Source organism: Aquarana catesbeiana, linkage group LG01 (genome assembly GCF_042186555.1).
Source record: "Aquarana catesbeiana isolate 2022-GZ linkage group LG01, ASM4218655v1, whole genome shotgun sequence".
NCBI lineage: Eukaryota > Metazoa > Chordata > Amphibia > Anura > Ranidae > Aquarana > Aquarana catesbeiana.
In genome coordinates this window covers 817,465,404-817,492,744 of record NC_133324.1, presented here as the reverse complement: position 1 = coordinate 817,492,744, position 27,341 = coordinate 817,465,404, and the positions used below count along the sequence as shown (strand labels likewise).

The window sequence follows — 27,341 nt, the reverse complement described above, 5'->3', positions numbered from 1 at the left end:
GGGGTTCTATGGGGAGTGTACTTTTTAATTTAGGGTGTGCCAGTGTCCATTACCTAAAGGTGGCCTATAACCCATATAGTAATTACTATGGCTCTGTGTCACCTGATGTATGAAAAGAAATAACTGTGTGCAAATTAACAAATCTTGGTTGCAATCAATGGCCCACATTTGTGGGAGTATAGTGTCCCATAGAAAATGTTGATTCTGAAAGGAAAGTAAAGGTTTTCTGACAAATCTGTTGGGGGGGTACTCATTTATGCTGAGCCTTATATATAATTAAAAAATACAGAAAAAGAAAAAGAAAAAAAAAAAATTGGTGGGCACTGCACACATCTACAAACGACTGGCTGGGTCGGATGTGTAGACAAGATTTGTTGGAGCTGAGGTAGAATTGGGACTTAACCAGAAGAGTACAACTTGCAAAGACGCACTTTATTGCGTGCCCGTTTTGGTGGCGCAGCCTTGATAAAGGTGGGCTGAAGCCCACTGAAATATCAGACATACAATAAACTGTTTCTTTGTAAGGTCCTGAGTGTGCATCAACTTCAACAAATCCTGTCTCGGTAGAGAAGTGGAGAGAAAAGCCTAAGAGGATGCCAGAAGACATTACCAACCATCTTTACTATTTCTTTTGTGCATAGTACTGGACTGTGCCAGTTACAAATTATGATTTTAGTGCTCATAACACTGGCAGAACGAAATATCAAAACAAAAATAGGGGGGAAAAGAAAAAAAAAAAAAAAAAAAAAAAAAAAAAAAAAAAAAGCAACCAGTAGGTACTGTTAACACTTTATTAATGGAAAACAATCAAAACTGTGCTTCGCTTTAATTTGAAATACAGAATTCCACACTACCCATACTGTATGGATAAATTGTTAAGAGTCTTTACAAATAACTGAGACGGCTGCTTTCTGAATTACAGGATTACAAATAAAACCCTGAATTTAAAAATGAACTAGGACCTGTACTAAATAAACATTCACAACATGTTGAAGTTGTAGAAAAAAAAAAAGTGCACAGTGGTTTCTCTAACTGCATGAGCCTCTTGAATTCAGGTGTATAACTATACCTAACAAGTGCATGTCCCTTTGAATAAATCTGATTTTATTCCCTGAACATATAAAGAAAAAAAATTAGGGTATAAAAACATTTGTCTTGATTGCAGATGACCCGTGTGAGCCCAGCACAAGCTTACCTTTTAACATACAGAATTGTTGCACATAACCTTTTTCTTTCCTCCACAGCAAAGGAAATGATTAGCTCCCTGGTACACAAATTTTCCAGCTTGTTAAAAATCTGTGCATCAAAGCGCTCCTCTCCTATTAGAAGTACTTATCATCAACGTCTACAGAAGCCAAAATAATGGTGTGATCCTCACAGAAGTGCTACGTTAGCATGAGATTATGATCATGCAAAAATCACCATTAAAATGGAACCGGTCAGGTTTAAAATATTGCAGCTACTATTGTTGACCATTTTTATGGCTGTTTCCACAATTTGTTGTGCGACTTGACATGTGAAGCCGCATGACAAGTCAAAATCCATGTATTTCAATGGTCCCCGTTATAATTGGTGCAACTCAAGTCGCAGCACTCCAGAAAAGGTTTTTGTACTACTTTTTTCCGACTTTGGTGCAACTTGTTCTCCCATGGTTCACCAGTCACATGACATCGCATCAAAAATCACCATTGCAAAGTCACATGACTTTGGGGCCACAATAGTGGAAACCTAGTCTAAAGGTGAATGTTCCAGGTTTATCATTATCCTGGCTTCGTATTTAGTGATATATGCAAATCAAGAAGATACAACTAATTATCAGTCACTGACTCACCAGGTAGGGAAGAAAGGATAACGCTGGGAGTCCCAAAACATACACCTTCACAAACAGGTCAGTTTTGTAGCTCCCCACATGTCTAGTTGAAATTAGATCTAAACCTTAACAGCACATCTTTCAGATTGATGACCTTTTTTCCTTGCCACCAATTTCCTGTAGGATCTTTCAGCCACTTCCTGTCCCCATTCACTTGCTTCAGCACTGGGACAGGTTTTCTGAAAGCAACAATGGTGGACCATGCCTGTACTATGCATGACAGAATGGCCACATGTAATCACTGGAGGATGTGTGATGTAAAAACACAAATTTGGAATAAGTTGATGCCCATACAAAGAAGTACCTGAACAAGAATCATGGAAGGATCACCAGGTATTAATGTAGGGACAATTGGTTTAACCACTTGCCGACCAGCCACTATCATTATACTGCAGCAGGTTGGCTCGTTCCTGTGAATTGTCATACTGGTACCCTTTAACCACGTCAATACCAGGCACTTAAGACAACTTCCTGCCCAAGCTAATTTTCACCTTTCAGCGCTGTCGCAATTTGAATGACAATTGCGCGGTCATACAACACTGTACCCAAAATTTTTTTTTATCATTTTGTTCCCACAAATAGAGCTTTCTTTTGGTGGTATTTGATCACCTCTGTGGTTTTTTTTTTTTATTTCTTGCGCAAAAAAAAAAAAAACGAAAATTTTGAGAAAAAAAGAAAAGTTTTTCTTTGTTTCTGTTAAAAATTTTTGTAAAGTAAGTTTTCTCCTTCAATGATGGGCACTGATATGGCTGCACTGATGGGCACCAATGAGGTGGCACTGCTGTGCATCACTGATGTGTTAGTACATACTGGTACCAATCAGTGCCCATTTGTGGGCACAGATTGGGCATTCATTTGAACATGTGGATGGCCATGGGGTACATACCTGGCCATCCACATGTTGCCCCCTTCCCTGGTGGTCCAGTGTGGTCATCTGAGCGGGGGGGGGGTGCTTCACTGATAAACAATCAGCGCAGGAGGTCTCCTCCTCCAGTCAGAAACACACAAGGGAATACATTTAACCCCTTGATCGCCCCCTAAATTTAACTCCTTCCCTGCCAGTGACATTTACACAGTAATCAGTGCATTTTTATAGCACTGATCACTGTATGAATGTCAATGGTCACAAAAAAAAAAAAAAAAAAAAAATTAAAAAAAAAGTCTGTCTGCCGCAATCCCAAAAATCACTGCTGTACATTCAAAGTGAATGTATTTGCCTAATGCAACACATAGCAGGAGGCATGTAAGAGGGATCTTTATTCTGATTATTTAGCAATTCAGAGGAGACATTGCAGAGTAAATAGGCTTAAATTTAAGTCAGTCATATTGCTAGTGACCATAAAAAAAAAAAAAAAAAAAAAAAGAGACAAAATTTGTAATACAGGCTCAGACCTGATAAACAAATCACTTAGTGCAATTCAACCTGAGAAGTAGAAATCAACCCAGTTATATTAATTTGTGTGTAAATAACACGATTCCTTTTTACCACACAATTAATTGCAACTTTGTGTAAACCAACAAATGGGGTCTACTTAAATTGTGAACATGTACATACCCATTAAAGCAGCACTCCGGTCTATGCAAATTTTTTTTTTTTTTTTAAATAAAAGCAACCCCTCGATTCTTATTCCTACTGTATAATTTGGATATTGTAATAAGTGCCTTCATGTGCTGTAGTTCTAAATCTTAATTTACTTGCATGATCCCAGCAGGCAGCAGCAGCCTACTCCCATTTCCAGGATATGGAGCATATACCAAACCTGTGCAGCAAAGACACTGTGCCACACACTTTGTTGATTATAGGTTGCCATAGTAATGGCACCATCAGCAGAAGTTCCCAGCCAGTTGTTGTGGCAACCTGGGAAGTCCAATAACTAAAATTTTGATTTACAAAAACTCCTGGGATACATGACATGGATAACCCAATCAAGTCCTTGGGAATCACCTAGGTAGCCGGGACTGGAAGTGCCGCCTACATACATTTAAAAAAAAAAGAACTGCAGTGCGGGTAGGCCCTGCGAACAAACATGTCAAAATAGGTGGAACTCTACTTTAAGTTTCTAATACTTTTTTTTTTTTTAAATTGCCACACAAATGTAAAATCAAATATGTGCAATATCCTTTAAGAGATGTTAACAACCAACAGCTAAGACACAAATACTGCATAGATAAAATCAGAAAACACAGCCATGTAGGGAAATTTCTCCATTCACAAAAATCATGGACTGAAAGCAGCAAAGACGACACTTGGAAGTATCAATTCAAAATAAAGTTAATTTACATATTAAAAAACCTTTATACATAGTGCAAAACAAGTTTTGTAACTCAAAAAAAAAAAAAAGCCTTAAGTTTTTTCACACTTTTCTTATTTACAAGGTGTAGTTCCAGCTGGTGGAGATCCACAATAGTCCAATTTGCTCAAGCAAATGTCAAATGTGCAAAGACAGCAAAAAATGCAGCTGTGATCACAGTCAGGGCTGGGTAAGTTTTCAGGAAGCTCCAGGCGGTTAGTCATTTGGATTGGTCTCTGGAAAAATAAGTCAATATATGCTGGATTTTCAGGAGACGATCCTGTAGCGAGCTCATGGACAGAACTGAGAGCTGATACCGGGGATCCACAGGCAATACAGCTAGAAGCCACCAGCACCAGGCTGGTCCATTTGGGGCTACCTGCAAATATAATAGAGAAAAAAAAAAAATATATATAACTGCATTACAAGCTTTGATATTAGATAATGGTATTTGTATACTTATAATTTAAATTGCATCATTTATTTAAATCTCAACTGAGCACAGAAACCATTTCTCAATGAGGAGAAAAAAAAAAATCAAATATCTTTGCTAAATATAATATCTTCTAAAAAAGTAGTAGTGACATCACTGTGCTGTTCTAAGCTTATGCAGAGAGCAGGGTCCTGGGAGGGACCCAGCAGCCTCTGCCCACTACAGGCTGCCTGCAGAAACTACAAGAGGGACAGATAAAAGAGCAGTTACTCTGCAAAGAGGGAGAGAAGCAGTAAATGTTCTTCATTGGGATTCTGTACAGAGGCAACAGTTCACACTGGATTACTGCACATGTCTGTATACATATGCCTCTTGTATTTAGAAATTTATTTAGCCCAGAATGCAGCTTTAATGGCTGGTAAACATTTTTTCCCCCCAAATTTCGCTATATTCTGCATTTCCACCACAATCTTTGCAGTCTGAACATCACGTCTTATACAAATATGTTCTATGAATCAAAAAAGAGCAAAGCAGAAAGAAGCACATGACACTTTCCCTAAAAGGGGTAAAGTGCAAAGATAATCTGTTGTAAATGTTGGCAGCCTGCATCCTTGGGTACGCCTTCTGTCCCCGAGTGCCACCCTGCAGCATGCATACTGGAGTCCATTTACTGCACATAAATGGATGGTTATTTTCTGAAACCCAGTGCGCTGCTGAATGTTCTGTTCTTGGACTTCTATTCTCAATCTACACCTCCTCCTTGAGTCAGCTGATAGATTTGGGTGTTGTCAGAGTAGAAATTATATCGAAAGCCATGGGATGCACTCTTTACCCCTCAGCTCACTTCAGTCTCCTCACACATCACTAATTTACTAACAGACATATCAGTCTGGATGCCACACCACTTCTTCAAACTCAACCTGTCCAAAACCAAGCTCCTAATATTTCTCTCTCTATTAGAGCTGCACGATTAACCATTAATAATTGTTATAGAGATCTTGAAAAAAGTATTTCCCGATTCTATGTAGAGAATTCTCTCTGCTCTGCTAAGACAGCCATTAAAAGAAAGGGGAAAAAAAAAAAAAAAAAAACCCACACACTAACAGTAAAAGTTAGCCCAATTTTTTTTTTTGTATAACGTGAAAGATTTTACGCCGCAAGAATCGTATCTTTTATTCTAAGCAAAAAAACGTGATTCTCATTTTAGCCAGAATCGTGCAGCTCTACTCTCTATAGAGTGAAAAAGGGATAGAACACATTGTTGAGGATTATTGCTATCTGGGACACTCTAGAGATTTTCCTTCACTGCCTGATCTGCCAATAATGGTGTTACCAGACAAGTGAGGATAAATCACAAGCTGAGAGTAGGCAAAAATCCCTCGGTCTGGACATACACCAATTTTAACCACTTCCCGCCCGCCCTATAGCGAATTGACATCCGGGAAGTGGTTCAGTTATCCTGACTGGGCGTCATATGACGTCCAGCAGGACAACATGCCACCGCGCGCCCACGGGGGCACGCATCGCGGCGATCGGTGGATCGGTGTGTCAGTCTGACACACCGATCCACCGATCTTGGTAAAGAGCCTGCGGCGCAGGCTTTTTACCACATGATCAGCCGTGGCTGATCACGCTGTCAATAGGAAGAGCCGTTGATCGGCTCTTCCTCACTCGCGTATGACAGACACGAGTAGAGGAGAGCCGATCGGCGGCTCTCCTGGCAGGGGGGGTCTGCGCTGATTGTTTATCAGCGCAGCCCCCCCGCAGATCACCACACTGGACCACCAGGGAAGGGGCAACATGCAGATGGCCAGGTATGTACCCCATGGCCATCCACATGTGCCCAATCAGTGCCCACATATAGGCACTGATTGGCACCATTATGTTGCAGTGATGCCCAGCAATGCCACCCTTAGGGGCATCACTGCAAACAACCAGTGTCATCAGTGCCACCCTATCAGTGCCCGTCATTGAAGAAGAAAACGTACTTATTTACAAAAAGTTTTAACAGAAACAAAGAAAAACTTGTTTTTTTTCAAAATTTTCGGTCTTTTTTTATTTGTTGCGCAAAAAATAAAAACCGCCGAGGTGATCAAATACCACCAAAAGAAAGCTCTATTTGTGGGAACAAAATGATAAAAAAATTTGTTTGGGTACAGTGTAGCATGACCGCGCAATTGTCATTCAAATTGCGACAGCGCTGAAAGCTGAAAATTGGCCTGGGCGGGAAGGTGTCTAAGTGCCTGGTATTGAAGTGGTTAATGTAATAGTGGAGCTGCAGTATAAAGAAAAAAAAAAAAAAAAAAAAAAAAACCACACACACACACGTATGATGTTGCATGGCTGACACAAAGAAATATCTTATTTGTACTCTCAAGGTTCTCTGGTAGAGCAAGCTTTTTATCTATTGCAATGACTTTTCCTTGTATGAAGCAGCCTGTACAGTCATTAAAAAAAGTCACCTTTACAACATCTTTTTAATGCAACTCGGTCTACCTGGTCCAAATGAAAGGGCTATCAGCTCTAAAGGAGGCAGCTAAGACTATAGTGTGGGACATTCAAGTCAAAGACAAACCTGTATGTTGTCCTCCCTCTCCGGCATGGAGCCAAAATGATGCAGGATCTGGCTCCGGAACCTGTATCTCAGATTCTGGAACCAGTGACAGGCCTGAGTGTAGACTGCATTATGGAGCTCCTGGAGCTGCTGGATTTCCTCCATACCAACCTGAATTATAAATAAATACAACACATTAATACAATACAGTGGACCGCATTATACAATACATCAGATTTCCAAACTAACTGATTACTGTCAAGCCCATTACTACTATAGTTCTTTCTACCATGACAAATCATAGAAATGCCCTGTATACACCCACACACAAAAAAAAAACAAAAAAAAAAAACACCCCACCCCACACACATGGCTTTCTGTGAATGGCAGCAACAGTCAGCATGCAATGGAGCAGCCATGTGCTGCCAGCTTCCACAGCAGTCCCTTGGGTATGAAATATGCACACTTTCATTGGTCAAAGCAAGTATGCCATTAAGACCATACCTGGAGTTCAGCTTTAATGAGTGAGTTGAACACTGGCACTCTGCTGCACAGCAATCAAAATCCTCCAAAGCATAGTCTTTGAAAAGCAGGGCTGTTTTACTAGAAGACTAGCAGCTCTCCCAATTTGTCTGGGGTTTCCAGACATTAAATCTGACTAACCGTTATCACTGAGATTATGGTGAAAACAGCTGTTTAAAAAAAGTACCTGAATGTCGATTAGATATTCAATGTCCGCAGTGCAATAACCATCTCGCATTCCTCTTTTTAAAACACGAAATCTTTTTCCACCAATAGTGTCAACTACAGAACGTCCATCAGGCAAGAAATGGACATTACGGATCTGCAGCATGCAACCATAGTCTGCAAAACTAAATAGTGAAAAAAAAAGACAAAAATTTATTCCAGGAGAATTTTTTTTCAAAGATGAACAACTAGTGATTTAATACAGCTCTTGAACATTAACAAATCCTTAAAAAAACAAAACACACATTTGAAGTGTAGAGCTCAACTTGGAGACCACAAAAGAGGGTTTAGGAGGAGTCTTATCAGGTAAAAATATAGTGCAACTTGAGGCAGGATATTTTTCCTGGATTTAAGGCAATTGTAAAAATATATAACATACGCGCCCCAGGTGTTAGTTACACAGGCTGCAGCATTACAAGACCTGTAACAATGTACACCACTGCTCCTTAAATGGAGAACACCGGGATGACACCCATGGCAGCCTAACAGCAACCCACTCTTAAAAGAGCCTTACTACTGCAGGGACACTCAGCAATCTTGCAGCAGGATCTGGTCAACAGACCTAGGACCCAAACTTCACCCATCATGGTGGGCTATGCCCCTTTGCACCCTAAGGGACACTATCCTTCCTGGGTTTCACTGCCCTGGGACTGTACAGCACCGTACCTAAAAACACTTTGGTCAGTAATAACTGCACAAAGTTTGCATCCGCAGGGTCCAGTGCCATCTGGCCACGATTTAGGCAATCCCGGCTTAAAATGGCCAATCCAATGGTAGCGGGGCCCAGGTACTATCCATCTTAGCATCACAGCTGCAGGAATGGATGCAGATGACCAATCTCCTGATGTCTCCTGAAATCAATTGAGAACTTGGTACTACCATGCAGAGAGCTGCACTCAATGACCAGAGCCTTCAGACATAGGTGAAAAAACTCGGAGGAGCATCCTGTATCTTTTCTGTCCGTGTCCATTCACCTATAGGTGGCGCGATGAGGATAATGGAGCAATTACCAAAGAGAGAAACTACATCTGCACACAAAAAATAAATTACCCCTCAAATGTTTACTTACCATTTGTCTGTATTTGTGTTTTAAAATAAGCTCCATAGCCAGGCTTTACTACAGACAAAAGCCCTAGCTAGCACCTCTGCCCATGCATAACAGTGCTTAGGCCTGGCTATTCAGACATGCAGCACTGGATTATACCAGAGGTGGTAGAGAGCACATGTGTTCTCTCACAACCAGAAGAGCAAACTATATCTCAGAGCCCCAACAGCTCAGGACAGCAGGGGAACGTGGGTATTGAGCATACAGCCTGCCTATGGTGCCCTCTATAAAGCCAACCTGTCACTTTTCAACTCAGTTTAGGTCCAGACACTGGATTTAACTAATAAACATTTGTAGAACATAAATCACAATTTAGCACAAAGTGTTGAATGTATTTTCTGCCTTCATACAAGCTTAAAGATCATATTTTATGTAAAACACTAACATTTCTAACTAAAGCCACATACCCTTTTTCTGGATCACTGATGCACATTCCAAACTGCCTTGTACCAGTTTCCATACACCTTCGAATCATCAGCCGATACCGAGGTTCAAAAACATGCAGTGGGCAAGGCACAGTAGGATATGCCATTGTGCATACAAACACAGGCACATTTTGAGTTAAACTAAATGAAGAAAGAGAAAATGAAATTTAATGCACCATTAACAAATGTTAAATAACAGGTCAAAATATAAATAAAAAAAAAAAAAAAAAACACACCCCAGCATGAATCCATAAACCAACTGTTGGTAACCAAAATGAACAGGTCTAAGAAAAGGTGTGACAAGATATAAAAATAAATTTTAACTGTTAAAAACACTTGAAACTAACAACCAAACGTCTTGCTTATGGGACATGCAAACCTCTACTAGCTGTTCTGTGGGGAAAACGAAACCAGTCAGAAAACATGTTCCAACAACAGCTATTAACTCCTACAAAATTTCAGTGTATGGTTATGGTGTCTTGCTTTATCCTAGTTTTGTCTTCCCTCATCAGTCTAGACACCAGTGCAATCATGACAGAGCCTAGTATTCATTTTTATGAAAGCCATACGTTAAAGGGGGAAATCTGATTGCCCTCATGTCTCAATTAGACATATTGACAGCTTGAAAATCAAATAAACAGCACATGATATTTACTTTGATAGTTCAAGTGTTTCTTCTTCATGCATTCTTTTTCTCTCTGACAGCTGTTCCGGAAGATACTGCTTGATTAATTCTTCCAGCAAGTAGGTCACATTGTAGCTTCTACATGCTAGATACTAAATAAAATAAATGAATATATAAGTATATTTTCTCTTCACACCACTTAACAAGACTACATTACTTACACCATTACAAGACCGTACTATATTTACTGAAATGAAACATACCGTCTCATTGAATCTCACCTCTGTCAAGCTCTGTTTACATAAGGGACACTGAGGTGTGTGATCCAGACAGCGCTCCAAACACTTTTTACAGAAGGAATGTCCACAAGGCGTAGTAACAGGTTCATAAAACAACCTGAAAGCATATTGTAAAAAAAAAAGAGAACTATGTCAATACATACACACGCGCAATAATCAACTGGTGCAGAGACATAATAGAGATTGTCCAACATAATGTCCCTGTATTCCTTGTGTAAGATAAATAAATCTGTATGTTACTAACCTCATACAAAGGGAGCATTCAAAATCACTTCCATCAATCAAGGCATTTAGGATAGTGTTGTCGGCTAATGAAATGGCTGGATCGGACATTTCTAGAGGGAGAAAAATAAAAAAGTTTTTTTCCCCTCTAAACTAACATTAAAATGGATGATAGATTTTTTTTTTTTTTTAATACAGTTCACTGTACAGTTAGGTCACTTGATTTTAATAAGAGGTGCTCTTTAAAAGCAGAAGTTGAATAAAAGGGGGACGGTACATTTGTAACATGGTACACACTGAATATGGGTGCAACATGCTACAAAAAGGTGAACTTACCCTTTAAAGGCGAATTCCAGGAAAACACACGCTCTGATTTCAGTTTTCTGTAAATCGCCTAACAGCAGGTCCAAGTAGAGTAAGGGCCAGCAGAGAAAGCCACTCTGGGCTCTCTTGTACTGCACAGTGCTGTAACCAACACTAATAGAAGGCGAGACTGATGACCTCATTGTACTGGTTGCACGACTTCCAGCATGCACATGTGGCTCAAACGTGCCAAAAACATGATCACAGTGCGTTTTTTTGACGAGTTCAATTCATTAATGAGAATTGGTTTTAAAAAAAGCGCACCAAAAATTACGTAAGCAGGACTTTTAAAAAAAATGCAACTGACCGGTGTGAAGAGTTCCACAGGATTTAAAGGGATGCATTTTTTATGAAAAACTTTAAAAATTCAGTGTGAAAGAGCCCTTACACCCACTTTTCTGATCTGCATTAATGGTCTTGGTCGGTCATCCAGGTTCTTACCTCCTTGCTTTATGCATTTCTTTGGACCATCTTCACACACGTTTGTGTCTTGCTCAGAAAGAGAGAACTTTCTTTTAAGTAATATGCCATTCTCCTTGCTGGATAGGAAAGGCTCTGAAGACACCCTTTTTAAGCCATCTTCGCTGGCAGTTTCATGAAAGTGCAGGATGTGCACAGATTGTGCACGGTGTAAATTTCTACTGGATGTGCTGGTGCATTTCACTGATCTTTCTGTGCCTTCATTCTGAAAAGAAAATAGATTAAGTCCTTGACCTAAAAAGCAGCATTAAACCCAATTTTTTCTTTTGATGAACTGAGTAATATCAATCAGTGCAACATCACCCAGTACATTTTTTCTTAATATCTGTGCAAAAACAATGCATCCACCCACACCTGCCAGCTCTAGGTTTTCAGTGTCACTCCCCTCCAACCTGAAGTTCAGGGTAGTGGTGCGTGCTGCTCCCTGTGCCCTCCATAGGCAGAGTACAGCAGGGAGGCACAGGATCCAGCCATTGTTAATCAGCAGCTGGTGAGAGCCATTGGTGCTATAAGCTTCTGTGGACTTAAAGCATTCCACACACGAGTCAGTTTCTTTTAGCTCAACCAATGGCCTAAAACAAAGAAAAAAAAAAAAATAAATAAAAAACCACAACCCCAAACACTGTCTTGATTCACCCATCCACACTATGTGGATACATTGTGCTGGCTATAGCCTGCGGAGCTAACCGAGCAAGGAAAACCCGACAGCGTGGTTGCAGGACTTGCAATAAGTTGAGGGGGGGAGCCACACACCTCAAACAAGGTGTAAGCTGAGGTCTAGTGCACATTTTTTTTTTTTTTTTAGATTTAGGTTTAATATTTTAAGGGCTTTTAAGAAAAAGAAAGAAAGAAAAAGAGAAAAAAGCAGAAAGAGAAAGAAAAAGAGAAAAAGCAGAAAGAGAAAGAGAAAAAGCAGAAAGAGAAAGAGAAAAAGCAGAAAGAGAAAGAGAAAAAGCAGAAAGAGAAAGAGAAAAAGCAGAAAGAGAAAGAGAAAAAGCAGAAAGAGAAAGAGAAAAAGCAGACAGAGAAAGAGAAAAAGCAGACAGAGAAAAAGCAGACAGAGAAAAAGCAGACAGAGAAAAAGCAGACAGAGAAAAAGCAGACAGAGAAAAAGCAGACAGAGAAAAAGCAGACAGAGAAAAAGCAGACAGAGAAAAAGCAGACAGAGAAAAAGCAGAAAGAGAAAAAGCAGACAGAGACAGAGACAGAGACACTTAAAGGGGATGCCAAACTACAATTGCTAAAGGGGAATATTTGTAAAAAGAATTCTCATAATACCTGCTCCAGACTTGGCTGTATATGATATGTAGTTTCACTCTTGTCTGATCCCAACACAAAAGGTTTCAATGGTAAATTTGGCAAAGTTGTCATTTCAAGATCCTTTAGTATACCTTCAACTGTCTCTTGTCCAGGTGAGAGGAAGTCACATAGAATCTGCATAGTGAATAATATACAAAGATAAAGGCCCACCTCAGTTTTTTTAAAGCATCTACAATAGTACATATACACTAAAGATGATTTTTTTTAATATTTACAATTCTCACTATGTATTTATTTTTATTATTTTTTTAAACACAAAGCTGAACTTTGTTCTTGGGATAGAGCACCAAACAGTTGTGTGTAATGGTATGTACCCCCACCCCCTTCGGCACCATTCACAGGACTCCTACTATTGACCCACAATTCATCTACATGATCCTTGTGCGGTCCACGTAAAGCATATGTGCGGCAAAAGAGGGTGGGCTTTAATGGCAGCACACGGACAGACGTGGTTTCTGAGCTTAAAGTGTGCTCACTACACACTCCCAGCACTGACTGAGCTGTCATAGGCAGCTCTCTGCCCCTAGTCATTAATAGGAGCCAGCAGAACTGACTCCCGAAAGCATGACCAATTGTGACAGCCAATCAGTGGTCACATGAGTGGGAAGACTGTCCTAATCTATCCACCCCCTCCACAGGTATAAAGACACAGTTTAAAATTTAAACTGAGATCAAATTTGTACTCAGGAAACCACTACATGAAAGTCTGCAGGAGTTTACCTATAAATGGAATAGACTCAGTCAGGAACAGTACCTTTTCGATCTCTGTTCTAGCAGATAGAAACTCCTCATCTAGTCCCAAGCACTGAAGATAACATCTTAAAGACTCATATAGATTTCCCGTGTCTTGTAGTATTTTGGCTTTTCTGTAGTGCACCTAAAAAAAAATAAATAAAAATAAAATTATTATAAAATATAATATATAAAAACCCTTTAAAGCATATTTGACAACAGAGGTCTTCACTTTCCAACATTTCCAAATAACAAAATGTATGCTTTGCACTGTGAATGTGTTAAGCAAAGGGTTGCCGAAAAAGGAAAAAAACATGGCCCTTTTGGAGCTGGCAGATCATCTTGCTAATAAAGAAAATCTCCAAACCACTGCGCAGTGGTCATCAACCCTGTCCTCAGGGACCACTAACAGGCCAGGTTTGCAAGATAACTGAAATACATGACAGGTGATCTCATTTGCTGCTCAGTGATTGCAGTATTCTAGTCTGCATCTCCCCAAGGTAATACATAAAACCTGGCCTGTTAGTGGGCCCTGAGGACAGGGTTGATGACCACTGACTTAGTGCACCCTTTAAACCCAAATGCACTGTATTCATAGCACCAAGTTGAATTTGAGTACCAAGTACTGTCTCATTCACGTACCGCTATTAAAACAATCAACACCAAAGCCTTAAGGCTCACTCAGACTGCGCTCCTGGGAATGGGGTTTTTAGATTGCACAAAATGCAGTTTAAGGACATACAGCATACTCTGTTTTAAAAAGGGGAAATTCACCTTTTAGATGAAAAAAAACAAAACAAAAAACAAACACCACACACAAACAAAAAGTCTAACTAACTAACCTCAAATATCCTGGCCACCCCTCCCGGCCCTGCATCCGTGAGGCACGCTTTTCCAGTGTAGCGGGCCGCGCACTGCAATACACAGCCCTGGAGTGAGTAGCCACCATAATGTTCACAATGGCAAGTGCCCATTGACCAGAACAGCCACGTGTCTGGGGTGACGACTAAGAGGTGCGTTTGATGCTCCCCCCTCAGTAAGGTGCTTCAGAAAAAAGAATCACTTGTAGTCAGTGTCTTCACTTGGAAATGCGATAATCTTAACTACCAAGATCTGAGGTGTGCCTTGGTCTAGCTGGTCAGTATGCCTAAAAGAGGGCATACCCTGAATGAATATATATGAAAAGTAAATGAAATTATGAAAATAAGGGGGGGGGGGGGGGGGGTGGGAACCCGGAAATGAGTCAAAAGGATCTGATGGAGGAGGAGGGATATATAGCCTTCAGACTCCTCCTACAAATTCAGGCTAGCCTGCCAACTTGTAGTCATAGTCTTCACTTGGAAATGCGATAATCCTAACTACCAAGACCTGAGGTGTGCCTTGGCCCAGCTGGTCAGTATGCCTAAAAGAGGGAAGATAGACATGAAGTAGGTGTGATGTGAAAGCTTCAATGAAGGGCCAGCAACAACCATCAGTCCAGAAAATATGCCCGGATGACTACAGAAAAGGGGTTTACGTATGTAGCTGCTAAAACATAAGATCTCCAGCGCCCCATGTACGTGATGATAAAGAAGGGACCCCCTTTGCGGGACCTACGAAAGTTGCCTCCGATCCAGACTAATATCCAGAAAAGGGTTTTAGGATTCGAGCCTAGTTTGGCAAGTAAACTTGGAAGTGAGAATGAACTGTTTGTAGTGAGAGGATGCATGGGGAGAGGGAGAACGAGCAGACCCAAGGAATATTGCAGAGAAGGACAAATACTAATCCAACACGGTTACTGTGGTACAGTAAAATAACCACAAACCCCTGGCTTATCCATCTATTCTAATGATGGGGAAGTTGTAAGCGTAGTAAAAGAACTGCCTAGAGCACTAACTGGGATCTGCGCCAAGGGTAGGAGACAGGAAGTCTGAAACACCACGAAAATCTGGCCGGTAACTGGTAGCCGTGCCAAAGAGAACATCCCTGACTTCTCTGAATACCCTTATGATGGCTTAGAGAGGGTGAGCTGCAAAAAACGGACAGACTGACAGTAGTTTGTAGGGGCCTGAAATGCTGGTCACCTGATAGATACATAGTGTTGGCAGATGAGGCCAAATATGCAGCGAAAGCTGGAGACACAAACCTATGAAACCTTCCCACCCTTGGTAGAAGCCCTCAGAATACTCTGGATAAAGAGCCATTGGCCAGATCAATCACCTGTGACCAAGCTTGCCCCCAGTTCTACATGCCACTGTAAAGAAATTCCAACATCACCTGCAGGCGTACTGAGAAGAGCAGGAGCCGGGGTCGCAGTTGATACCTCCGCTCTAGCCTCCATCCTTTTTAACAATTGTAGCATGGACACAAGAGCGCATTAAGTACCGCATGAATCTGGGTTGAAGAATCATGCATAGAAACATGTTCTGCGCTGGTGGATGGAAGAGGTTGGGAATAACAACCTAAAAAGTACTGCCCACTCCAAGCTGAGGCCAGGAAAGGGGTACACCAGCGATAAAACTCAACTATGAGTTTGCTATGGTCCCACCCCTTAATGATGGGGTGCTACCATGCACTGAACCCCCATGCGGCGGTGGAGAGAAGAACCAACCCATGAAAAACACCACCCCATGGTACCTGATAAGTATGAGGATGTAGGTGCAGAAATGACAAGCCAACAGCGCGTGAATGTGACAATACCACCCTAGTGTATGCAGTAAGCGAGTCCGAACAACCTGCAGCGCCAAGACAGGTAATTAAAAATGAACACTCAGGGCTGAGGTACCCACAGACCGTGGTTGGTAGTAGTAAAGGTGTAATGGTGAATGTGCTAGTATGACATATGGTATACGGGCGAGAAGATTGTGGGACGACAATCAATTAAAAATGAAACCTCAGCCCGTATGGAGTCGTAGACATGACAGACAAGAACACTATGACAGCACCTGAACGACAGTACCCGCTGTGACACGCTATGACAGCCCCCCTCAGACAGAACCTGCTGGACAGGAACGCTATGACTGGACGCGTTTTGATCAAGACGCTGAGGCTAGATGCGCTGACTGACCGCTCTAGGACGCACCCGCTAGACTGGAACGTCATGACTGAACAAGTGTGACAGCACCCGCTATGATAGTGACACACTGACAGCCCCGCTATGACAGGAAGCTAGGACTGAACACATGACAGCACTCGCTGTGACTGGAAACGCTACGACTGAACCCCCTATGACCGAAATGCTGTGACTGAAAAGCTAAACCAAAAACAATATGACTGAAAACGCTGTGACTGAAAAACGCTAGACATAACCGCCAAGACTTGAAAATGCTGAAACCGAACACACTGTAACAGAACCACTATGACTGAAAACTAGGGGTGCAATGGATCGTCACCGATCCGTGATCCGAACGGGTCACCCTGTTCGGAACACACGCGCTCCGCGGAGCGCTCCGCTGCCTCGGCCTTAGGAAAGGCTGTGACTTTGGCCTAGCTCTGGAGCAGCGGCCATCTTGGTACACCCGGCGGCGGTGAGATTGTAGATATTACAGTGGGGGGAGGGAGAGATCGTAGCTATTACAGTGGGGGTTATGTTTTTGTCTTTTTTTTTGGCTGATCCGAAAAATGATCAGATCCGTGACTCTGATCCGAGGTACGATCCGAACCCTGAGTTTTTTGATCCGTTGCACCCCTACTGAAAACGCAGTTTCACCCCTATGAGTAAAAATGCTATGACTGAAAATACTGTGACAGAACCACTAAGACTGAAAGCTGACTGAAAATGCTGTGACAGGACCTGCTGAGGTGGAACTGTGCGATAGAACCGCTGACCGTTATGACCACCTGCTAAGGCAGACCTGCTGACAAAAACACTGACAGAACACGCCAAGACAGGCACACGGGCAAGGAATCCTATGAACCGACCATGGCAGTGGAGCCAACCCACCAACCAGCCCCCCTATCCTGGTAGTGACCCCCCCCCCCCGCAACTTGAAAAAGGGGAGGGGGGCGCACACACTTGTTGCCATTACATACACGTCCTGCATAATTCTGATATATTACACGTTGATGTATTTAAAAAAAAAAAAAAAATCTGATTAAATTGGGTATATTGTTGTATCCAAACCTGGGGGCAATAAAACAAAGCCTATAATAAATAGATGCGTCTACCCATCAACTACTAAGAAACTTTCCAAGTGGAGTATAATAATTAGGTAAATGGTTTGTTGCTCTCAGAAACTCAGCCCCTATAGTCTACCATGAGGTCTACCACTGTACATATCACATTTAAAAAAAAAAAAATACTGCATTGAAAAATATGTACATGGCATGTCGAGTTCAGTTAAGGCTGGCATGACTAGGCAGAACGGAAGGCCCCCCCCCGACATGAGCACCGGGGAAGGCAGGCGGGTGTCCCCTCGAAGATGCTGGATAGAGCATGTAAACGTGGGCAGGCGGTCCTCCATGGCACCAGGAGAAGCGGGCAGGCATTTCCCCTCCCCGGGAGAAGTAGGCGGATCACCCCCTCATGAAGCCGGATCTGCACAGGGCATCTTCGTGATGCCGGATATACCCTGGGGTGATAAGGTGGGTGGGCGATCTCCCAGGCGTGAGCACCGAGAGAGGAACCGCAACCACTGTTGCAGACGATCATCGCTCAGCAAGGACCCAGAAATGAGCAGACGAAGGATCTGATGGAGGGGGGGAATCTATCTCTCCCTCAGACTCCTACAAATTCAGGCTAGCCTGCAGCCAGCCTTCCAACTTATTGGTCAGTGCAGTCACATGGCTGCGCTGACCAGTGACTGCCTGCCATTGCGGCATGTATTGCAGCATACAAACCACTACACCAGCAGAACAGGGCATCGCGGCTGCTAAGGCTTGGTTCATACAGGGGCAACCCGACTTACAGCGCAACTTTGCAAGGCGATTTGGAGGAGACTTTAGCGTGACTTTGCGCAACTTAAAGTTGCCTCCAGGACAGGCGACTTTGGCTGTGGCCAAATCACAGAATGATCAGCTCTGTGGGAGAGAACGGGTTGCCTGGGTAAACGTGGGAAGTACCTGGGTAAATTATTTTCTTTTTCCTGTAAAGTCGCTTCAATATAGTTTGAGATCCAACTTGGAGACAACTGCCATTGAAATCTATGGGTACAAGTTGCTGAGAAGTCACCTTGAAGTAATACAGGAACCTTTTCTGAAGTCAGAGCAACTTCAGTAGCGTACATTAAGATGGCTCTCATTCACTTCAATGGAATTTCTTATGTCCAGCGACTTGGGGCAACTTGAGGTCTCACAAGTGTAAACCAGCACTAAGTTCAATGGGATCAGGAGGGGTGTCCAGGATATTTGGAGTTAGTTCACCTTTAGGCTTAACTCACACCTGTCTGCATCCACTAGCATTTTTTTTTTATTTTTTAAAGATGCGTTATATGTGATTTTCTCTTATTCTATTGGGAATCAGAGCATAGGATTAAAAAACAAACAAAAAAAAAAAAAAACCCACACACACCACGGACGACAGGTTTTAGTTTTTACAATGCAGATGTGAACAGCCTCATTTGAAGCAATGTTTATGACACATACCTCAAGTGTTATGGCAGTATGCCTTCTTGCTGGGATCTTTTAACTCTGCACCCCCCTTCTCTCTTCTCCTTTTGCACCTCTTCCCCCACCCTTCCTCTAGCCGAGCACTTGTTCTTCTGACCTGCAGGCTGTGAAGGACCTCCTTACAACCTGACCTACTCAACAGTGGCCTGCTTAACACTTTGAAGGGTTAGCCCTGGCCCAATCCTTGCAATTAGCTGATAATTCATGGAACCCGACAATTATTGCTCTTCCTCGTCCCATTGGGGCGACTTGTTTTGGCAACACTATTCTCACTGCTGAACCTTACACAGTTGATTGTTAATACTTGGTTTTGCATTCTTATCTCAATGCATCCTGAGTGGAGTGTATATATGCTGGAATACGTTTGTCACCTTGCTGTCAACACATCTGCTTGAGTACTTTTTAGATATGCTAAACTTAAATAAAGCTTTTGTGGTAAGGGGGGGGGGGTGGAGTACAAGTTTACAGTATATAAACTAAGTTTTTATTGGTTTGCCTGGAGTTCAGAGATATATACTGATCACATCTCAGTTTAAGGTTCAATAAAGACACCAATCCATCTATTTCGACCGGTGAAATCTTGGCACACTGGAGGTCACAGGAAGAAGATACCCAGTTGGAGAAGGATTTTCATTATTCTTGTTCAGTTGGCAGCTCCATTTAAATTTACCCTCACTTTTACTTCTGGTGACAGTGGTGATCAGGACAATTAGGAAGTAAATCCTCCTAACAATAACAGATTGCAGTTCACACCTGTCAGGGGTTCTTATCCTTCACTGTTCTATTGAAATCTAAAAAATGTATTTTGCTTTATATGAAAGAAGAAAAGTGGGAAGGAGATGTCAGCAAATGAGTATCAACTTGTTCTAAGGTTTTACTGGTACCTCATCCTCTTAAAACAAGAGGCTGAAAAATAGTATGTTCCCTACAAAAAAAAAAAAAAAAAAAGTAAAAAATAGTAATTAAGACTGTCAGACATCCTGGGAGCTCAGATAATATACTGGCATGATCTATAAGTGCCGGTTCACACAGGGGCAACTTGCCAGGCGACCTAGCCGCCTGACAAGTCGCCTCCCGTTCTGTACAATGGAACCGTTCTAATAAGAGCGACGCAAGTCGCTCCGACTTAGAAAAAGGTTCCTGTACTACTTTGGGGGCGACTTGCATAGACTTCTATGCAGAAGTCGTTTTGCAAGTCGCCGTGACAGTCGTGTGCAGGTCGCCTCGGTGAGGCGACCTGCAAGTCGTGCCGCCCCTGTGTGAACCGGGGCTAACTGTACTTTGCAACACCTACAAAAAAAAAGTTAAATTTAAGGGCCAGTTCACACCACATGCAGTCCAGTGTGTTTCTTTCTCTGCATCAAAAATGCATGAAAAGTAGTCGATATGGTTTTCAATCGCATAATTCACACTGGTGCTTGCAGTTTCAGTGCGTTCCAGAGAAAAAAAAAAAAAAAAAAAAGACCAAAAACACACGTTCTTATTAAAGTATAAAATGGATTTAAACCCTAACATATACCCAGTGAAGTGATCAGCCTCAGATGATACACAGGGATGAAACAAATCTCCCTACATATGTTTTACATGTATATCTGTTGCATTCATCTTTTTATACGGTTTAGAAAGTGCACATTGCGTTAGGAGATTCTCTTCCTGCTCAACACTGCAGTGAAGCCTGAGCATGCAGCCAAGACAGCTGATTGGAGGAAAGGCACACACCGCCCCTTCTCATGGGTAGAGGCTTTCAGCTCTGATTGTTGAATGGTTCAGGGCTCTGCTAATTTATAGCATCCTCCCCAACACAAAAAAACTCTGGCTGCTTTTATCATATCTGACGGAGAACTTGTGAGAAGTTATCAGGCTGATAACAGAAGAATGAAGCAGGAGACAGCTACGGGACATAGTGCTTTGAAGAGCGATAAAACACTAAAAGATATATGTGCCAAGTTCAAATTTCATGAATCGTGTTTACATCCACTTTAATAAAAAAAAAAAAAAAAACATTTTTAAAAAAATATAATTATATATAAATGCACAGGAATGCATAAAAACCCGCACCAAAAACAAGCATGCAGAAAAGCATCCAGACTGCGTTTCTATGGTGTGAACTGGCCCTAAATGAATAAGCTAAACCCCACTGTCAGTTGACGTCACAGAGCTGCTGCAGGCTCTGGAAGGATCCTGACCATATTGTCCACTCTGCTGCCAGTTTGACAGTTGGCTCCAACTGTTAGAGGGCTGGAGAGGGGGCAGGCACAGCTGACTCTGGCTCTCAGCCACATCCAGCTCCACCCACTCTTTCAGCCTGGCACGCCAGTAAATGCTGGAGGGGCAGAGTGGAGAGCAGTCACTAACAGTCACTGCTCCCAGAAGGAAGATGCTTATACTTACCTATTCTCAGTGCACTCCAATCTGGTCATGTGATTTCTCCAACGGTTGGCTTCTGGGGAGAGGAGAGTAACATCTCTTCTCTCCCCTAAAACCGCCACTGAGAGACGATCACATAAGCAGACCAGAGCGCCCTGAGAATAAGTATAAGCATCTTCCTTCTACAGGGTAGTTCGTACAGGAGTTAGAAGGTGGGTGTGAGTCCTTTTAGGCTTAGTTAAGAGCCTGGAATTGCAAGTTAAGGCTCACTTTTGGATGACATTAGTACTGATAAAAACAGAACAAATAGGATAGTCACCTCCGGCCAGTTGTGCTGTTTTGAAAGGACAGAGTCCAGTTCCTCAAGAGCTTTCCCAAATTCGAACAGTGCAGCCAAGGACTCCGCTCTGTAAACACGCAGTATCAAATCATTAGGATCTGCAAGGTGAAACATGTATAAACTTCAATAAAATTATTCAGACATTTGCCATGTATTTGCTTTAGTGGTCAGTTCTCATTCAAAATAGACAAAAAAAAAAAAAAAAAAAAAAAAAACCACACCACACAAACACACTGTATTACCCTGGTGTAAAAAGAAAAAGGAAAACAGTAGGCGACAGCTTTAAGATTTTTCTCTGCCTGTATGTGACCTCAGATTACAGTTCTAACACTGCATTATCCTTAAGAGATCTGCAAATTTCAGCAGAGGGCACATATATAGATTTGTTTCCTACCAAGAACATTTTTACCACCCATGACAAACACACAGCAGTGTAGGCTGCTCCCTCCCCCTCTACCCGTTCCATAACAGTTAGGTATGCATGCTCGTTGTGTAACTCATGACATCAGAAGTGGCTCGTTTCATAACCACAAGTCATGTGACCATAAAGGGGCGTAGCCTTTCAATTGCAGAATAATGAGAATGTTTTTCAATCACTTTATCTGATTCCTTATCACTGCAAACAGAGCATTCCGATTCACAAACCAGGGAAACAAAGCTAAACAGACACGCAGGAAAGTGAATGAACAAGCTACTATGACTGCACTGAAAGCTTGCATTTGATCTGTCTATTCCCCATTATATTCTATTTCTAGACTAAAGGAAATCTGACCAAAACTGGAAACATTATGAAGTTGTAAAACTCATAAAAAATGCAATGAAATAAATGAAGGATTCTTTTCATCTGGCACATTAAACCTGTGACAAGATAGGTACTCACATTCCAGAGGCTAGCAAATGTCAAGTTGAAGTCCATCAAATTTTCCTTTCATTTTTGATGCAGTAGCAAACATTGAAACCTCATTGAAAGTGTATTACTGCTATTTAACCTGTGGGAAGATTTCCACTCGCTTCCCGTTTAGATTACAGGTGTCACCAAGACAAAAAAATAAAACCCCAACACACACACACACAACTGAAGAAACCTGGGATTTCTGATTAAAATATCCCAGGAGTCAACATGAGCAGATGTTTGACATCATTGGCCTAAGCAGGAAGTGGACAAGATCTATGGAGGGGGAAGAAAAAAAAAAAAACACCCCAAAAGGATTTTTGATTTAAATCGTTTTTTTCATCTTTATTAAATTTTAATAAAATGCTTTGAGTAAAAATCTACCTATAGTTTTCTATTTAAGATACATTAATAATTTGTTTTTTTCAGCATAACATGGAGTTTAGTTATGTAGCACGAGGCTTTATATTCTGCAATATTTACATTTTTGGTAAACGCATTCAATTAATCCAAGCTCTACAAGCTGAGATAAAATGCATTGCATTGATGCATTCACACAATCTCACAGTAACCATGAGATAAGCCAAAGTTCAGGAATATTCCTTTATCCCCATCGTTTTGCAAATCTATGTACACTACAAACTGTATGATTGAATTGATTCCGATATCGCTGTTTTACTTACCTGACCACTAATTATTCTAAATAGGAAACAATTTTGTTTGCAAATATAAAAGACTAACTACCAGCAAGATTAAGTCCTTACATTTAAAGAGCTCCTGTCATTACAGATCCATCATGGCAGCACCTGCTAGCGGGCATCCACTCACCTGCTGCCAACTCCCTCACCTTGCTGTGTCACTACCACATTACCCGCTGGCCCATTAAAGTGAAGGGGACTGTTGATGAGTCAACAGCGGGTCAGACATGACAGTTACTCTTTAAAAAAAATTATTATTTAAATCAAGTCCACCCTGTTCCAAAAACAACCAGATCATCCCCATACAAAATTACCATATATGGAAGACTTAAAGCGGGGGTCCACCTATCTATTTTTTTTTTTTTTTTTTTTTTTTTGAGTTCATTCACAAACTTTTCTTCTCAGCATTACATACTCACATATTGTGTGTAATATGTCCGCCTGTGTCAGATTTCGTTGGAAAGAATGACTTATATTATTCACTGCAGGCGGTTTCCATCTTCATTGTGGGCATTTGAAGCCCACAAGCATTTATTTCCTGGATGTGGTGAATGCTGTGCTCCCAGCATTCACCGCTCGTTCCCGCACATGCTCAGTGGCATCCTGGGAAGCCTGAGACTAGCTCCCAGGAGTCTGGGAGAGGCTAGAAACACGCCTACTCCCACGGGAGGAGAACCAGGAAGTGCAAAGAAGAATAGAAAAATAAAAGGTAATTACGGCGATTTAAATTTTTTTAAACGGCATGTCAGCATCTAGGCAAGGAAGAGAATACATACAGATATTGTTCAAAATTTGGGTGGAACTCCGCTTTAAAATTTGCCTCAACTGTCAAACATTCAAACACACCTAGCAGCTTCTTCTGACCCAACTGTCATTGATGTCATGGCTGCCCTATCTCAGTGAGGCGGGCTGAATGGGGAAGAAAAAAAAAAAAAAAAAAAAAAAAAAAAAAAAAACCACCACCACCACCAAACACATTCCACCATCAACACAAGCGAGGAGGATGGAGTGGAGGATTCCCCCCCAGGATATTGTATTCTAACAGAAGGGGACTCTACTGCCAGAAAACACTGATCAGCGACTGCAGATCAACAAGTTTTCCAGCTTCTGTTGAACAGGGCTGGCCACACATAGGTGGACCAGACACATTTTGATCCGTCTATACAAAACATACATACTAGCCCATGGAGTCCAGTGTTGTCTTCCTTGCACTGATAGGTTGAAAGTCCTGTTCTAGCCTGGTTTTGGTCCCATGTATGTGCAGACACACACGGTGGGTCTACACATGCATGGGAACTGCGTGATGCTTCATGCCCTTTGAAGCACTGCCTCCTGGGGGAGTTGACAAACATTCCAGGAGGCAGCAGGTGGCCAACCGCTACGTCATCCTTGCCTAGGCAATCAGAAGTCTTGGGCTGCACAGAATAAAGGGATTTAACACCAAAACAAGGTTTACAGATGTGCAAGAAGGAATAGGAGGGAGGATAGGAAGCTCACTCCACGGGTGAAGGTCCACTTTAACCACAGAGAAATACTTTCCGGAAATAATCACTATCTGGCAGCAATACTTCTGGAATGAAGTCAGCACACCGCACCATAAACAAAAAAAACAAAAAAAAAAAAAAAAAAAAAAACACTTTTCTACCCCACATTGCCAGGGAACTAGCAATTTCAGAAGCTGAGGTATTTCTGTATTCCTCTCACAGCAGAAGCCTAGTTTGTAGTGTAGTGGGATGTTCCCTCAATTACCATCCACCCAACCCCGATAGATATAAGACATGCCCCCCCTTACATCATTATACAAGATGTACCCCCCCTTTAAATCATCGATTTTATAAGACCTACCCCCCCTTACATCATCCATTCATCCCTAATGGGGACGTGCAGACATGTGACCAGGATACACAAAGAAAGGTAGAACTTCAGACTGGGAGAAATAACTCCAATGACATCAGAGGTGACATAACCAACTGGCCTCCTGTAATCACTACATACCCAACCTGTGCCCCCATCATACCCCAATACTAACACTGCCATAGACCAATCAGAAGCCGAGATGACAGACATGACAGCCCCTCCCCCTCACACACGAGGACAGCCATGACGCGCCGCCCCCCCCCCACACACACACACACGAGGACAGCCATGACACCCCCCCTCCTCCCCACACACGAGGACAGCCATGACACCCCCCCTCCTCCCCACACACGAGGACAGCCATGACACCCCCCCTCCTCCCCACACACGAGGACAGCCATGACACCCCCCCTCCTCCCCACACACGAGGACAGCCATGACACCCCCCCTCCTCCCCACATACGAGGACAGCCATGACACCCCCTCCCCCCCCATACACGAGGACAGATATGACACCCCCTCCCCCCCATACACGAGGACAGATATGACACCCCCTCCCCCCCATACACGAGGACAGATATGACACCCCCTCCCCCCCATACACGAGGACAGATATGACACCCCCTCCCCCCCATACACGAGGACAGATATGACACCCCCTCCCCCCCATACACGAGGACAGATATGACACCCCCTCCCCCCCATACACGAGGACAGATATGACACCCCCTCCCCCCCATACACGAGGACAGATATGACACCCCCTCCCCCCCATACACGAGGACAGATATGACACCCCCTCCCCCCCATACACGAGGACAGATATGACACCCCCTCCCCCCCATACACGAGGACAGACATGACACCCCCTCCCCCCATATACGAGGACAGACATGACACCCCCTCCCCCCATATACGAGGACAGACATGACACCCCCTCCCCCCATATACGAGGACAGACATGACACCCCCTCCCCCCATATACGAGGACAGACATGACACCCCCTCCCCCCATATACGAGGACAGACATGACACCCCCCCCCATATACGAGGACAGACATGACACCCCCCCTCCCCCCATATACGAGGACAGACATGACACCCCCCCCCTCCTCCCCATATACGAGGACAGATATGACACCCCCCCCTCCCCATATACGAGGACAGATATGACACCCCCCCCTCCCCATATACGAGGACAGATATGACACCCCCCCCTCCCCATACACGAGGACAGATATGACACCCCCCCCTCCCCATACACGAGGACAGATATGACACCCCCCCCCTCCTCCCCATATACGAGGACAGACATGACACCCCCCCCTCCTCCCCATATACGAGGACAGACATGACACCCCCCCCTCCTCCCCATATACGAGGACAGACATGACACCCCCCATATACGAGGACAGATATGACACCCCCCCTCCTCCCCATATACGAGGACAGACATGACACCCCCCCTCCCCCCATATACGAGGACAGATATGACACCCCCTCCCCCCCATACACGAGGACAGATATGACACCCCCTCCCCCCCATACACGAGGACAGACATGACACCCCCCCTCCTCCCCATACCTGAGTGGATGGCCAGGCGGAGTGTGTGTAGCGCCCCCCGGTGGTCTCCTTCCTCCATCCTCCGGGTGATGTCTCGGTGTAGCCGGCTCCCCCCCGGGTAATACTTGTCGGTTATCTGTCGGAGGAGCACACAGCTCCGGTGGGGCGGGCGGCCGAGCTCTCCGTGACACAGGCGGCAACGTCTCCGGTGCTCCCCCTTCAGGCAGTGCCAGCAATAGGTGTGTCCGCACTGCACGGTCACCGGTTCCCTCAGGAAGCCGTCACAGCCCGGACACAGCAGCCTGGTCCCGCCGCCGCCGCCCCCGTCCACACCGCCCCGGTACTGCCGCAACAAGCACTCCAACAGTCCGTCCAGCTGTAATGGGCGCGCCATGTCCCGGGCCTCCTTCACAGCGGGGGTCACCCCGCACACAGCTCCATCCGGAGAGGACATGACTATCTATACCCTCCGCTCATACCAGCCCGGAACTCCCTTGTCTCCTTCCTCCACACACTCCTTACATAAAGACCAACACGGCCGCCGCGTCATGTGACCCGCCCCGACACTTC

General features: G+C 43.3%; 1 protein-coding gene across 1 annotated transcript; it reads right to left on the bottom strand.

The window, feature by feature from the left end:
- Window positions 1–777: 777 nt before the first annotated feature.
- LONRF1 (LON peptidase N-terminal domain and ring finger 1) lies at window positions 778–27,341 on the bottom strand. The gene is made up of 12 exons (XM_073608350.1): window positions 26,793–27,341; window positions 21,739–21,857; window positions 13,489–13,611; window positions 12,693–12,848; window positions 11,376–11,619; window positions 10,594–10,684; window positions 10,332–10,446; window positions 10,081–10,202; window positions 9,408–9,566; window positions 7,858–8,020; window positions 7,170–7,319; window positions 778–4,540 (listed from the first exon to the last, which is right to left on the bottom strand). The coding sequence occupies exons 1-12, from the start codon at window positions 27,223–27,225 to the stop codon at window positions 4,382–4,384; spliced, it is 2,034 nt and encodes a 677-aa protein (XP_073464451.1). The 5' UTR covers window positions 27,226–27,341; the 3' UTR covers window positions 778–4,381.

What these genes read in the sequence shown, in the direction of transcription:
- LONRF1 (XM_073608350.1), bottom strand. Translation starts at nt 27,225, where the DNA reads ATGTCCTCTCCGGATGGAGCTGTGTGCGGGGTGACCCCCGCTGTGAAG. An exon ending in GAAATGCATAAAGCAAGGAG is followed by an intron (nt 10,685 to 11,375) that starts GTAAGAACCTGG and finishes TTCTCCCTCTAG; the next exon opens with AAATGTCCGATCCAGCCATT. An exon ending in GAAACACTTGAACTATCAAA is followed by an intron (nt 9,567 to 10,080) that starts GTAAATATCATG and finishes TTCTTCATTTAG; the next exon opens with TTTAACTCAAAATGTGCCTG.